Raw genomic sequence first — 12,855 nt, 5'->3', positions numbered from 1 at the left:
TGAGTACTAGGAAACTTTATAATTTGCTTGACCAAAAAAAAAAAGGAAACTTAATAATTACATGCTCCATAATATTTATACTAATAATATTCTCTTAAGGCCAATTTCTTTGCATTTTAAGAGATTGCAAATCCAAGAGTGTATATACAAGTGATCATTCAATAATTATAAAATCTTTGATTTTTCATGATTAGTTTAGAGGAAAAACAAAAACACACTATTGTATATAAAACAATTGAAGTTCATGGTCATTTAGATCATTTGTCGTGGGAAAACCATTTAAATGACAATTGCAGAAATTTCTGATTAGGTAAGTGAAGCTTTTTCTATCTATTAAATGAGAAAATTGTGTTTGTGACAAAGATTTCCAATATCTTTTAATTTTCTACCACAATTAGCTGAATATTTTTGACACTTAGCGAAAGTGTATATTAATAACACGGCTCGATTTAGAGAGGCTAATCAAAATATGTCTGTTGTATGGTTTTGGTTTTGGTTTAGTTTAGTTTTAGTTATAAAAGAAAGAGTTTTCAACACCATTGATCACTAAACTATAAATTTGCAATCTATATAATACTTCTAATTTTTAGTATATTGCCCTTAGTAATATATGTAGTTGCTAGTTCGGTGGCATATCTTGAACTCTATCAAGAACCCTAGCCACTGCAATTTCAAACGCATCTTCAATCTTTTCCGGTCCAACCTCCCCAGGTTTCGTATATATTATCTTTGGTATAATCTTCTTAACCTCATTCCTCATCTTCAAGATCCTCCCTTCACTAATACTTGCCAATAACTTCTCAATACTAACTTTCCCATTTTTCACATCTTTCTCCGGAATGTAAACCGAATACTTGGTATGGTCCTTTGGAAAATACCAATTGTACTGGTTATAAACCGAATCCGGGGTAAAGAGAACCGGTATACAACCGGCTAAAATCGAATCAAATGTCGATCTCCGAGTAGGCGTATCTCCTGGTGGTTGTACACAGAAGACCGAATCTCGAAACACCTCCATTACCTTAACCGGATCACTACAGTCTCTACTCTGGTTATTACAATCAAGAAATTTGCATCTTTCTTGTGACGCAAGGCACTGTCTTATAATCTCTCCTCTTATAGATACCTTTATTTGAGGCCGCTTAGCTCCGGCAAAGGAGTAAAGGTGTCGTCTCTTTGTCATCCTCACTTGTCTCTGCCATCTCTTAACCTCGGTTCGGCTCTTTGGATGGAAGCAAGTTGGATAAGGAACCGCAAACTCGTTGCTCCAAGAATTTGTCTCAATAGATAACATCGTTATGTTCTCGAATTCAGGCAGTCGCATCAGTTTGTTTCCCCAATCTGAATCTTGATCAGTAGCCCTTCTAAAATCCCGACCAACCCGTCCCGTGACAAAGAAGTGATCTCTTCCGTTCATTTTCTTCCACTCTGATCTCTTCCTAAGCCATTGAGCCAGATCTTCACCTAGCTCGTCTCTGAGCTTCACGCTGTATCCCCAAAAGCGTCTAACATCGAAGCCAGCATAGAACGGGACGAAAACCGCAGAGGAGAGGGAAGAATCGTTGGTCAAACATTCGTAGTGTCTCATTTTCTCTCGGAATATAACCTCGAGCATGAACTGGTTAGTAGAATACCAAGAACCGGTTTCGATTGTTAGGACTTGAGTAGTATGGTTATAATCGTCCTCCAAAATCCGTGGACCAAAGCCAGAGTTAACAAGGTACTTACACTTATTGCGTAATTCGATGTATGCTTCACAGTTCTTGATCAGGTCGTCATTGAATCTGCTGGGAAGATTGTGCATATACACATACCTTCCGGCGCAAGTATCTGCTCCTCCTTGTTTAGTATTCACGCTGATATTTAAGGTTTCTTTGTCGGAAAGAAAGAGATAGGTCGCGATTTGATTGATGTGAAGCAGAAAGAGCATAGAGAATATAGGTGTTGGTAAGATATCAATCAAAACATTTGGAGCTCGTTTCCTCGCAATCTTTTTCATTTTTGGATTGAATTTGTCCATTGTTTCACTTTGATTATGGAAAATAATGGAGAGAACAAAAAGGTGTACTACTTTGTCAATGATAAGATTAAAAAGAAGTCAAAAGTGATTTTACAAAAAAAAAAAAAAAAAGAATATTCTTCTACTTGGTGGAGTTAATGAAAATTGTAATTTCTGTGTGTATCAGTTGTTTTAAATAGAAGTGTTATGATCTTAGCAAAGTCAATTACTTAGATGGATAAAGGAAGAGAACAAGTAAGTTAATGTACTTTCCTTTTCCTTAACTTAAATTTATGCATTATTACACCATCAGCAATGTTTATGTCATATAAAATGACACATTCCACTTGTCCTAATATTTTAAAGGATGATTAGTGCTATTACATGATGAAACACGTTTGATACTACAAATCTTTTACAAGACCCTAAACATTTTCCTAAGAAAATTAAAGAAAGACTCTGGACAGTGGACGGACACTTGGCAATTACTCCTTTAAAATGACACTAAACATTTAGAGAATAGTTAAAAAGAAAAGTACCTAACACAAGATCGTAGTTCGACTTGAAACCAATTGCAAATGACAAGAAGCAGTATTTCAAAGCTCAAAGATCTGTTTTGTTCTCTGCTTTTTGTCTTTCAACAGAAACCAATAAAACCAACAACAAATTCCAACTAATTTAAAAAGAGAATAAAATTATGAAGCGAATTCAAAGGCTTGTGGAGGTTGTGGCTCGTCATCTACGGCCATAGCCGATGCTGTGGTTCCTTGAGCAGCTGCAGCTGTACCATTTGCAGGAGAAGCTGTCGAAGTTGGTGCATCGGTGAGGGAGAGAACCTCTGGTTCGTGTTGACGCAAGTCTTTGAGAAGAACAAACCCCGATGGAGCTAGCTTCACTGGTACATATCTGCTGTCTTCAAGTAACTTTATGTATTTCTCTTGAGCTGGGACTACTCGAGCTGGGTTCACTAGAATCTCAAACGCCGGCTCTGGCTCAGCAGCTTTCTTCTCGACTGTTGTTGTGCTATCGACCTGACAGTTCGTGGAGACAAGAATTTTTAAGCACAGATGGTCGAAACACACAATGTAGAGACTGGAAAGAGACAGAAATCTAGGGAATTGCCAAAAGGTACATTCAAAAATCTGAACCTGAAACTAATACCATAACTATTGCAAACTGATCTTATAAACCGAAACTCAGATTAAACAACTCTACATGATTCATCAACTTGAAATTCAAATGCCTAACATGTAATTAACAAAAAGAACCAAAGAAGACAACATCTTATGTTCAGTGATTATGAGACTAATTAAGCAACCAATCACAGAAACTATTAGAAGAGACTATAAATTGACAACATTACCTGCATAGAGTCTCCTTCCTTCTCAGTTGATGCTTTTCCTTTTCCAGATCCACTTTCATTGACTGACTTTTCAGCACCGGGTGTTTTCTCAGCAATAGCTTTCTGCTCTGCTTCTTTCTTAGCCCTAGCTTTGGCTTTAACTGAGGTTGAGAGAACAGCAGTTGGGAGCTTGACGGCGGTATTGGCTGTAGGAACAGTGGTGGGTTTTGGGTACTCAAACAAAGACGGTTTTGCATGTGACATGAACTCAAACTTTGGGACTTTAAGGTCGTAGTTTAGACCAATGAAAGCGGTTGGTGAGAAGGCCAAACTAATGAAATAGATCAGTGGGTACCAGTACCAAAACTGGCTGAAAACCGCAAGGCCAATAACAGCGATAACTTTGTCATGTTTGGTCTTAGAGAGCAGTCTTATAGTAACGTTCCTACCACCAGCATCAAGGATACCAGAAGCCAGAATCGCTCCCATCTTGCTCATTGTATCTTCGTGCTTATCGAGTATGATCTTCTCAAGTTGCCGCCTACAAAACATAAAAAATGTCAAGTCTCCCAATATATCCACGGCCTCCCAATGCTGAAGAAAACAGATTTATACTAACCTAAATGCTCCAACACGAGAATCGCTTGCTTCACTAATTTGAACCATCACCATTGCCATTGCAATCAAAGCACCTTGACGAACAAAGTCAACAACATCTGATGTAAGTGGCTCCAACAAGGATATCGCTTCACTAAGGCCAGTGCCTGCACAAGAAATACCCACTGCAAGAGCTGCACCATAGCGAACATGTGGATTGTACGACTCAGAAAGCAGAGATACAATACGGGGAGTCTACAATTAAAAAAACCCATTGGAATCCATTAGGGAAGATAAGCAAACGCCAAAGTACTGGAAGCACTAAAGAAATGGAAGTTAATGGTCGCAAGTAATGAACATTAGAACTAACCTGCTCTGGATCAGAGTACAAGACAAATCCAAGAGCCAGAACAGCGGTTCTCCTAACATCATCACTGACATCAGATACAGCAAAGTGCAGCAGTTGTCGAATTGCCTTGTTGTTTGCAGTTCCACTATAAGCCAATGCCAATGCATACATCCCACCGTAACGAATGATAGGATCCTGATCTCTAGTCATCTGCTCAATCAAGGTATCTGCTCCTTCTTCTCTACCATATACCGTGAGAGCTATTCCTAGAGCCAATCCCCTAAAAACGCATTCCAGATGCTGATTAGTGATAATACTAAGGTAAGACACCATGCACCCTCTTCACCAAAAATTTCCGCAGACTTTACATTACCTTATTATCTTCTCATGCTGTGTCTCATGAGCATAAGCGAGCATCTCACTTGCTTTTTCAGTAGCAGTTCCAACCAATAATAAACCCATGCTGATGCCAGCAGCTTCACCAGCAACTGCACTGTCAGTATAGAGCACGCTTTTGACATCATCATATATTTCTTCATCAGCTGTCCCAAGAGCTGACAAGCCAAGACCTAAGCAAGCTCCATGTTGAATGACCTGTATCCATATTTTCCCAATAGATATTAATTCCCTGAACAAAGAGGCTGCCAGGCAAAATGTGAGGCTATACTGAAGGAAGATAATAATTAATCACCTCAACATTAGTGCTGCGTAGGCTATCACGTAGAAATTGCTTGATTCCTTCGCCATGGTTAGCATGAATAAGGCCAAGAGCATATAAAGCACCTCCTTCAGAATAAGGACTTCCACCACCACCGGCTCCTCCCTGAGGCAAATACGGAGCCATCAATGACCTACCCTGTTGCAGGTGACCTCTGTGAATAACACCTAATCCTGCTGTAGCACTAAATTTAGCCCAATTGGTTGCCCTGCTTAGCCAATCCTGTCAATTCAAAAAATAATAAATATGAAAAGATAGTTAAATACACGAACCTGCACAGACAGTCAAACATATTGAAATATTAGAGTGAAAGTATATAATTTACCAAATTCTCTCTAAGGAAAGTGTCCACTGTAGTTCCAGCATGCATAATGGCATTAGCATATATTGTAGCACTATGGCATACACTGTTACGCATCTCTACAGACTGTTTAATTGTCTTCAGTATCAGCAGGTCCGATCTACAGAAGTACAAAATTATTAATGGAGCATATCATGAATTCCTGGAATAAACAATTTTATATGAAAAACATATCTCTTCAAGATATCAAAACAGTAACTTACTTGTTGTGGCTGTAAAGAAACTGAAGTGTCAGCTGAATAGAAGTTTCTCCAGATAAAATTCCCTTAATCTTTGTTAGCCTCTCAGCATATGTAGCATCAACTGGATCTGTCTCGTGCACAATTGTCTGAGCTGGAATTTCATCCGCCATCTGAACATCCCCAGAAGGATTCTCATTTGGGGCAGGAGTAGTTTCAACGGCCTGAGTTGCTTCTACAGGACGTGTTTTGGGAGCTGGAAGGCGATCTCTTACACTCAAGAGAAAGGCCTGGTACTCGTTCTCTACAAGATCAAATGCAATTTGCAATGCCAGTAAAGCATCATCCTTGCTCTCTGAGCGAAGAAGCTTCTCCAATATGCTTGCAACACCTTGCGGTTCATCCAAAAACATGAGGCATTGACAAATGCTCAAATAATCGGGAGAAGGCAGCTTCTGGTAGACTTTGACAAGTAAACTAAGCACCTGAAAGAATAGACAAGGATGTCATCACCTTTCCAAATGGAGACTAAACTACACACCCTAGACAAAACTATCAAGAAAAAGGAACTTCTATTATTCAGGGATTGACCCATCTCATATAGGTATCACAACAAAACTGAAACAGGACTTTCAGTTAAAGCCTAGGAAATAGAGGATGCTAGCACTGGAAGCATGGCACTGCAAGATGCACATAAAAGATAAATCACAATATCTTCCAGATGAGGCAAAAGTATACTGTTCTAAACAATCAATAAAATCACAAGATCGAATTTCTATTTCACCCAGGTTTAATAACATATGTCTCACCTCATGTCTATACTCTCTGCGGTTAACAAAGGAATGAGAAACATTGATGCAATATGATAAAGTTCCCTGAACATTATCGCTTTTAGTGATAGCTTCTTCCAACTTATCCAATCTCCGGCATTCTATTGCAATGCCCATAGCTTGTTGATACTTTCCATCACTGATGCATCTGCAGACAGAAAACCATGTAAGAACTAAGAACAACTGAATCACTAAGAGGGAGCATTAAATATATAGGCATTCCATACTTTCCAAGCATTCTTTCAACAATCGCCTCTAGCCTGGGATCAGTGTCCACCATCTCATTTGACTCAACTGCCTTTGATCTGAGACTGGCATATTCATCTATCGCTTTGGCTGAAAACATAACAGAAGCATCCAATGAGTATACATTCATCCAGCATTTATTAAAACTCAAATAGTCATCAATCATTTTATCCTGTCTTTTTCTAATATAACACTACTTAGGGAGAAAATAATATCTGGATGTGCAAGCTTCAAGTCTACTTTTAAGATAATAAGTCATGCAAGCTACATATGCTTTTCTTGCATTGAGTTAAGTGGATTAAATAAGCAATTTTCATTCAACAGTAACCCTAGCTAGAGTCGACAGACTGAAACAGCATAAAGAGAGTAAAAACATCAACAAACTTCTTAATCCTCACCTAGAAGTGTATGAACATAATCAGAATCCTCTGAAACATCGAATAAGGGCCCAGCTCCAAGGGCATAAGACAATGAATCATTAAGCTCTCCCAAGTAATAGAAAACCTGCGATAATAAAACCAGGATCATCAAGAAAAATATATCTTATAATACAATCTGATAACGTGATTTGAAAATGTCTCGCACCAAACTTCTACCACTATACACCAGCTCTAAAGGGAAAAAGTAATCATATGTGTTCAGACCAACAATTACACATTCGTCCACTAACATATAGCACACATTATCTGCAAACCAGATATCACTTAAGATTAAAAATTGCTTAATCGCACCTTAGAAACCAGCAAAGCAGCAAGCTGTCTTTGATGCTGATCAAATTCTTCATCTTCATATAAGCTCTCACTGCAACAAAATTATCTATTGAGTCAAGCTATCACGCAGTGCAAATCATTGAAGAGATCTAGCAAGTAATAATATCAAGAGACCTAGCAAGTAATATGTCATAAGACCTACGCACTGTACCAGGACAGCATCTACAACTTTACTTTATATCATTAGCAAGTAAGATGATGAAAGAAAAGGAATCCAAGCCTTTAAATTACATCAGTAAAACATTACCATGTCCAGGACGAAGTTAGACCTTTATGACAGAATAAACAACTATTTGCTAAACTCGGATATCAATTGCTCATTCATAATCTACAAAGATCACTACAGAACTTGTTAAAGTTAATCATATCAAAGAAAACACTTTCCTTTCTTATCCTACCCAATAATTTACATCGCCTCACAATCCATGCCGCACCAAGATATTCGAACCTTAATACAAAAAACGAGAAGACCACCTAAGCACAACGAGAGCTCAAGTAATTCAAATCCCACAATCTCCCCCCGAATTTCCCAGAAATCAAAACAGATAAAGTTGGAAAACAAAACCCTAAATCTCAAAGCTGAAAAATAGGGTTTAAAAGAGAATTACATGATCGGAACACTAGTGGAGATCTCAGGCCAGAATTGGTCAACCAAATTGTTGAGGTAAGAGAGGGCATGAAGCTTCAAAGCAGGATGAGGCTCGTTGAGCATTGCCAGTAACCCTCCAGCTGAACTAACCATAGGTGTCGCCATTGATGAAGTACACCAAATCGAAACTGAAAACCCTAAGAGAAAGCGAATCAGATGACGAAAGAATCGAACTTTCGATGAGACCCGTCTTGAATCTCTTCTACTGGATTTGAAAAATAGGGGTTTTTGAGTTTCTGGGACTAAAGTAAAAATAAAAGCAGCAGATTTGGGAGAAGAAAGTATTCAGGGACTTGGATGCAAACTACGAATATTTAGAGACTTACCCAACAAGTCAGGATATTAGAAACCACCCGAATGTATTAGTTTCCTTACAATTAAGTCTCAAATTTTGTGTTATTTTGTTAAGAATTTCAAATATTTTTTAGATTCACAAAAATCCCATTGCTTTTGCAAAATTGATTGGTCATAGTCATATTATTTTAAGTTTAGGAGTTTCCAGAGTATGCTAATTGTTCAATTACATTTTTTAGCTATTTGTTGCAGTTAAGCCATTAACTTGTCAATCTAATTCAATAAAAAATTGGTGGTCCAAAATCAAAACAAAAAGAATTGTGCCACTTTTATATCTATTATTCCAAATTTCTTAAATATTAAAGTTGATTGTGTAAATCTATCTTAACATTTTTGAAGTACATTTTGTATTAAAATCTATTTTGGGTTATAACCTTTTATTTTGTAATATTTGCATAATCAAACCCTTGCCATTTGAATAAATAACAAAACTTAAAGTAAATTTTGTAATTAAATCACAAGTAAATCTCAAAATTGGAAACAAATATTTATTACATCAAAAAATTTTCCTAAAATATCTCTCTAATAACTTGAATCTCTCTCCAATATATTTATATAATCTTATTTATTTTTCAATTTATATTATTACATAAAAGGTATTTATAATAAAAATACAAATTTTTTTTCACACATTTTGCAATTAAAATTTTAGAAAACGGATGTATATAACTGAATTGATAAAGGGAAAATGTTTATATAAGATTTCAAAACCATTATAAATATGACTAATATGTTTCCAGCTACAAATGAGCATGAAATTTGGTTTCTTAGGCATCCAAATTAAAAAATTTATTCTATATAATCCGGTTATATATTTAAGAAAAATAATTTTTTAAAAAGTTTCAAAATATTATAAATTTTAATTTCTTAGAAAGGTTTAAAATATTATAGAAACTCTTACTAATGCTCTAATGTTATAACACTTAATTTAAAGTATAATTAATATTTTAACTCTAAATTTTTTAAAATATAATAATATTGTACATTAATATGATTGGATGGATTTGAGTTTACATACATATGATTCTATTTTTCTTGCGGGTTGTCTATAATAAAATATTTTTAAGGGTTAAGTTAAAATATAATTTGTTTTACAGCAAAATTATTCCGCGATGTACCGCGAGTTGACAACATATATCTATGAATATACTTATAATACAAATTCATAAAATTATGTAAAATTAAATGAAATAAACACGTATGTATAAAATTAGACTATAAAAACCAACTACAAAAATCTGACCAACCAAATAAATATATTAAATTATGTACCCGTGGTGTACCACGGGGTAGATCCTAGTTTATTAATATTTTCTAAACAACCATTTCTTAGTAAGAAAATACGATCTAGTGACTCTAAAAGTATAACTATTACCTTTTAAACTATGTGATTCTTAAAAGAAAAATAGTGATCCTAGCTTAGTAGCTTTTTACTTAATCCTCGTGATTAGTATAAACTAAGTTTATGATTATTTTAAAAACTTGATTACGAATAAGCCACGGATTATCATTTTAATGCATTTGACAACATTCTTGATTCTTGACTAAATATAAATATTAGGCTTTGACTAGAAGAAGGAATAAAAAAATAAAAAAATTTCCACTATTATTTAGATGTGTGAAACTTCTCACCACAAAAACAATGTGCCATGTAACTATGTAAGTGTTAGGCCTAAGTAAAAAATAGTTTCTATTACCAACCAATCAAAGTCATACAATTTTATACATTTTATATAAGCCTTAGAGAACATAGTAAAAAAAGAACGTCCATAATAAGTAGGGATATGGTAAATTGGTATGAAGCAGCACCAATTTATTTTTCTTCTGTTGTTGTATCTAAAAAAATTAGTAAATATTTTGAGAAAATAATTCATAGAGCATAAATAAAATTATTTATTGCACATCATTCACCTACCAATCTTGAATGAAGAAAAGGCAAGAATTAGAGCCACAACCGCAACATTTGCACTGCCCACCTACTCCACCCACCCACCCGACCGGATTTAGCAAACTATACCAAACCATTGAACACATCGGTTCTAAAATCGGTCTGATGAAATACCAGAATTGAGCTGAGGGATTTATGTCATGTGGATCAATAAATTCACAAATTCTATTTCACTAAACCGGTATTCATACCAACCGAAACTCATAATCCAATTCCTTTGTGAACAAAACCAAACAAGACCGGAATTCCAACTGATTCGTCAAATTGGTCTTAACTCAACAACTCTCTCTCTCTGTCTCTCTCTCGCGTTCTTGTCTAAAGTTTTTAGCTTTAAATCTCAGTGTCTCAGTGGTGGGTTAATTTAGACAAGAATCAAACAAAACAATGGGAGACAAAGCAAAGATCTTCACACTTTCAGAAGTTTCAGAGCATAATCAAGCTCATGACTGTTGGCTTGTCATCAATGGAAAGGTTCTTTTCTTCTTTCTCCTTATCTCTCTCACCTCTGGAATTAGAGATCTCGTGCTCTGGAAAAATCCCCCCTTTTTGTGTTTGCATGATATTAAAAGCTTTTGAAGTTTCAGATTTCTCTGTCCGAATGATATGTTTTTAGATGGGTAGAGTGGAATAAGTTGTAGTTAATACATATATATAATATGCTAAAGATTTAGCTCGTGTGACCTATTTATCAGTTGAAAGTTTTGTTATTTTGAATTGAAGATGGAGAAATGTAGACAACTAGACATAGCTCTGCTTGCCTTTTTGAGTTATACCACAACAAATATGTCTGATTTCTTCTACATCGACCTCTCTTTGGATGGATTGCTGACACGTGTCGTTCACTAGTTTCCACTAAAGACCGATCATTTTGGTTTGTGATTTAACTTGTTAAGGAGACCTTGAGCCTCCCTTCATAGTGAAAACGTGTATCCTGTTTTCTTTATTAATTGGTTTGTGAGATCAGTAGAAGAATATAAGAAAGTACTTTCAAAGTTTTGGTGTGTTTGTTCCATGAGTAGCTTCTGTTTCTTTTCATTTTACCACTCAGGTCAGAGGTTTACGGAGTTTATCTCACGCAACAAGTGTGCTATGTACATTGAACAAATCCTTTATTATGTTAAGAATGCCCCAAATCTATCTCTAGACATGGTTTCTGGTAGAGTACATTGTTTCAAGTATCCTTCTTTTTATTCCTATTGTTTGCTTATTCGAGTTATATTACACACTAACACATCGCCATCACCATTTCTTGTTTTAGTCTAAGAGGTAGACTAAGAGGTAGATCTTCCAATGTTTCAACAAGAAATCTTTGGAAGTTGAGAAGTTTTATAATTGGGTTTCATTTTCCTTTTCTAACTTCAAACATTTGCAAAAATGCAGGTGTACAATGTGACCAAGTTCCTTGAAGACCATCCAGGTGGGGATGACGTTCTCTTGTCTTCAACAGGTCTGTATAAACACATATCACCCTGCTCTCCCGGCTTTGACGCTTAAACGCCAAATTCACTTAGTGCAGATCGATCCATACGTTTTGATCCTTCTTCTCTTCTCAGGTAAGGATGCAACGGATGATTTTGAGGACGTTGGCCACAGCGAGAGCGCAAGAGAAATGATGGAGCAGTACTACGTAGGAGAGATTGATCAGACAACAATCCCAAAGAAAGTCAAATACACACCTCCCAAACAGCCTCACTACAATCAAGACAAGACCTCTGAGTTCATTATCAAGATCCTCCAGTTCCTCGTACCCCTTGCCATTCTCGGTTTAGCAGTCGGGATTCGCATATACACCAAATCAGGGTAGGCTCCTTCTTCGTTTTTTTCCTGAGCATTACTACTACCATATATCTTATATTTAGAGAGAAAGATTTAAGTCTTTTGAAAAGACAAATCTGAAAGCCTCTCCCTTTGTTCTTGTCTCTGCTCCCATATTTTGTTGCTTGAATGTGTTTTGGACTATTTCTTACCTGCATATGAACAACAGTCTTGTTGGTGGTTTTGCCTTATGCAACTAATGACATCTCATCTATAATGAAACCCAAGTTACGACTAATGAGCTGTTTTGAGAACATACAAGCTTTTCTTCCCTTGTAACAATGAATGAATCTTTAGAGAGGAAAAGAAACCAAGAAACTATCTAAACAAGGCCATGAGCGTAGTAGTAATAACTGGAGTACTTGAGAGAACGCTTGATTAACATTGCAAAGAAGGAGAAACAAAGACAACAAATTACGAATTCCAAAGAGAAAGAGACGTTTGTATTTTGGCAGTTAGTTGATAGAGTGTGTGGCAGTTAGTGACTTGAGCTCTCACTAAAACCATATCCCAACACGAAGAGTCCAAAACCTCTTCTGCAACTGTGGGACCCTTCTTTTGTACCTCTTCACCGCTTTGGCCGCAAGTCAGCAACCACAGACACAAAGTTCGATACTTGTAACTTCGAGAGCAATAAATTTCATTTCAGCAACACTGGATTGGATTCTGTGGCAAGTTGACAACTATGGCCTGTTTCA

The 12,855-nt window shown here is 36.3% G+C and overlaps 3 protein-coding genes across 3 annotated transcripts; 1 reads left to right on the top strand and 2 right to left on the bottom strand.

The window, feature by feature from the left end:
• Positions 1–619: 619 nt before the first annotated feature.
• On the bottom strand, positions 620–2,128 carry LOC17889644 (probable xyloglucan galactosyltransferase GT13). The gene has a single exon (XM_006296110.2). The coding sequence runs from the start codon at positions 2,018–2,020 to the stop codon at positions 620–622; it is 1,401 nt and encodes a 466-aa protein (XP_006296172.1). The 5' UTR covers positions 2,021–2,128.
• Positions 2,129–2,484: 356 nt separating this feature from the next.
• On the bottom strand, positions 2,485–8,282 carry LOC17890195 (26S proteasome non-ATPase regulatory subunit 1 homolog A). The gene is made up of 13 exons (XM_006293541.2): positions 8,000–8,282; positions 7,353–7,422; positions 7,020–7,125; positions 6,603–6,711; positions 6,355–6,523; positions 5,570–6,030; positions 5,331–5,466; positions 4,979–5,227; positions 4,661–4,881; positions 4,309–4,567; positions 3,961–4,193; positions 3,363–3,882; positions 2,485–3,030 (listed from the first exon to the last, which is right to left on the bottom strand). Exons 1-13 carry the CDS (start codon positions 8,143–8,145, stop codon positions 2,695–2,697), a joined length of 3,015 nt encoding a protein of 1,004 aa, XP_006293603.2. The 5' UTR covers positions 8,146–8,282; the 3' UTR covers positions 2,485–2,694.
• Positions 8,283–10,637: 2,355 nt separating this feature from the next.
• Positions 10,638–12,395, top strand: LOC17889689 (cytochrome b5). The gene is made up of 3 exons (XM_006295156.2): positions 10,638–10,813; positions 11,723–11,789; positions 11,896–12,395. The coding sequence occupies exons 1-3, from the start codon at positions 10,727–10,729 to the stop codon at positions 12,144–12,146; spliced, it is 405 nt and encodes a 134-aa protein (XP_006295218.1). The 5' UTR covers positions 10,638–10,726; the 3' UTR covers positions 12,147–12,395.
• Positions 12,396–12,855: the final 460 nt, after the last annotated feature.

The sequence above is a fragment of the Capsella rubella genome, unplaced genomic scaffold (assembly GCF_000375325.1).
Source record: "Capsella rubella cultivar Monte Gargano unplaced genomic scaffold, Caprub1_0 scaffold_4, whole genome shotgun sequence".
In the NCBI taxonomy this organism is placed as follows: domain Eukaryota; kingdom Viridiplantae; phylum Streptophyta; class Magnoliopsida; order Brassicales; family Brassicaceae; genus Capsella; species Capsella rubella.
Note: the sequence above shows the minus strand (reverse complement) of the source record. Positions and strands in the feature narration are given on the sequence as shown.

Coding starts and splice junctions, on each gene's coding strand:
- LOC17889644 (XM_006296110.2), bottom strand. CDS start 2,020: ATGGACAAATTCAATCCAAAAATGAAAAAGATTGCGAGGAAACGAGCT.
- LOC17890195 (XM_006293541.2), bottom strand. CDS start 8,145: ATGGCGACACCTATGGTTAGTTCAGCTGGAGGGTTACTGGCAATGCTC. Junction 4,194..4,308: donor TGTACTCTGATCCAGAGCAG/GTTAGTTCTAAT, acceptor TTTTAATTGTAG/ACTCCCCGTATTGTATCTCT. Junction 3,883..3,960: donor TCTCGTGTTGGAGCATTTAG/GTTAGTATAAAT, acceptor TATGTTTTGTAG/GCGGCAACTTGAGAAGATCA.
- LOC17889689 (XM_006295156.2), top strand. CDS start 10,727: ATGGGAGACAAAGCAAAGATCTTCACACTTTCAGAAGTTTCAGAGCAT. Junction 10,814..11,722: donor GGCTTGTCATCAATGGAAAG/GTTCTTTTCTTC, acceptor GCAAAAATGCAG/GTGTACAATGTGACCAAGTT. Junction 11,790..11,895: donor CGTTCTCTTGTCTTCAACAG/GTCTGTATAAAC, acceptor TTCTCTTCTCAG/GTAAGGATGCAACGGATGAT.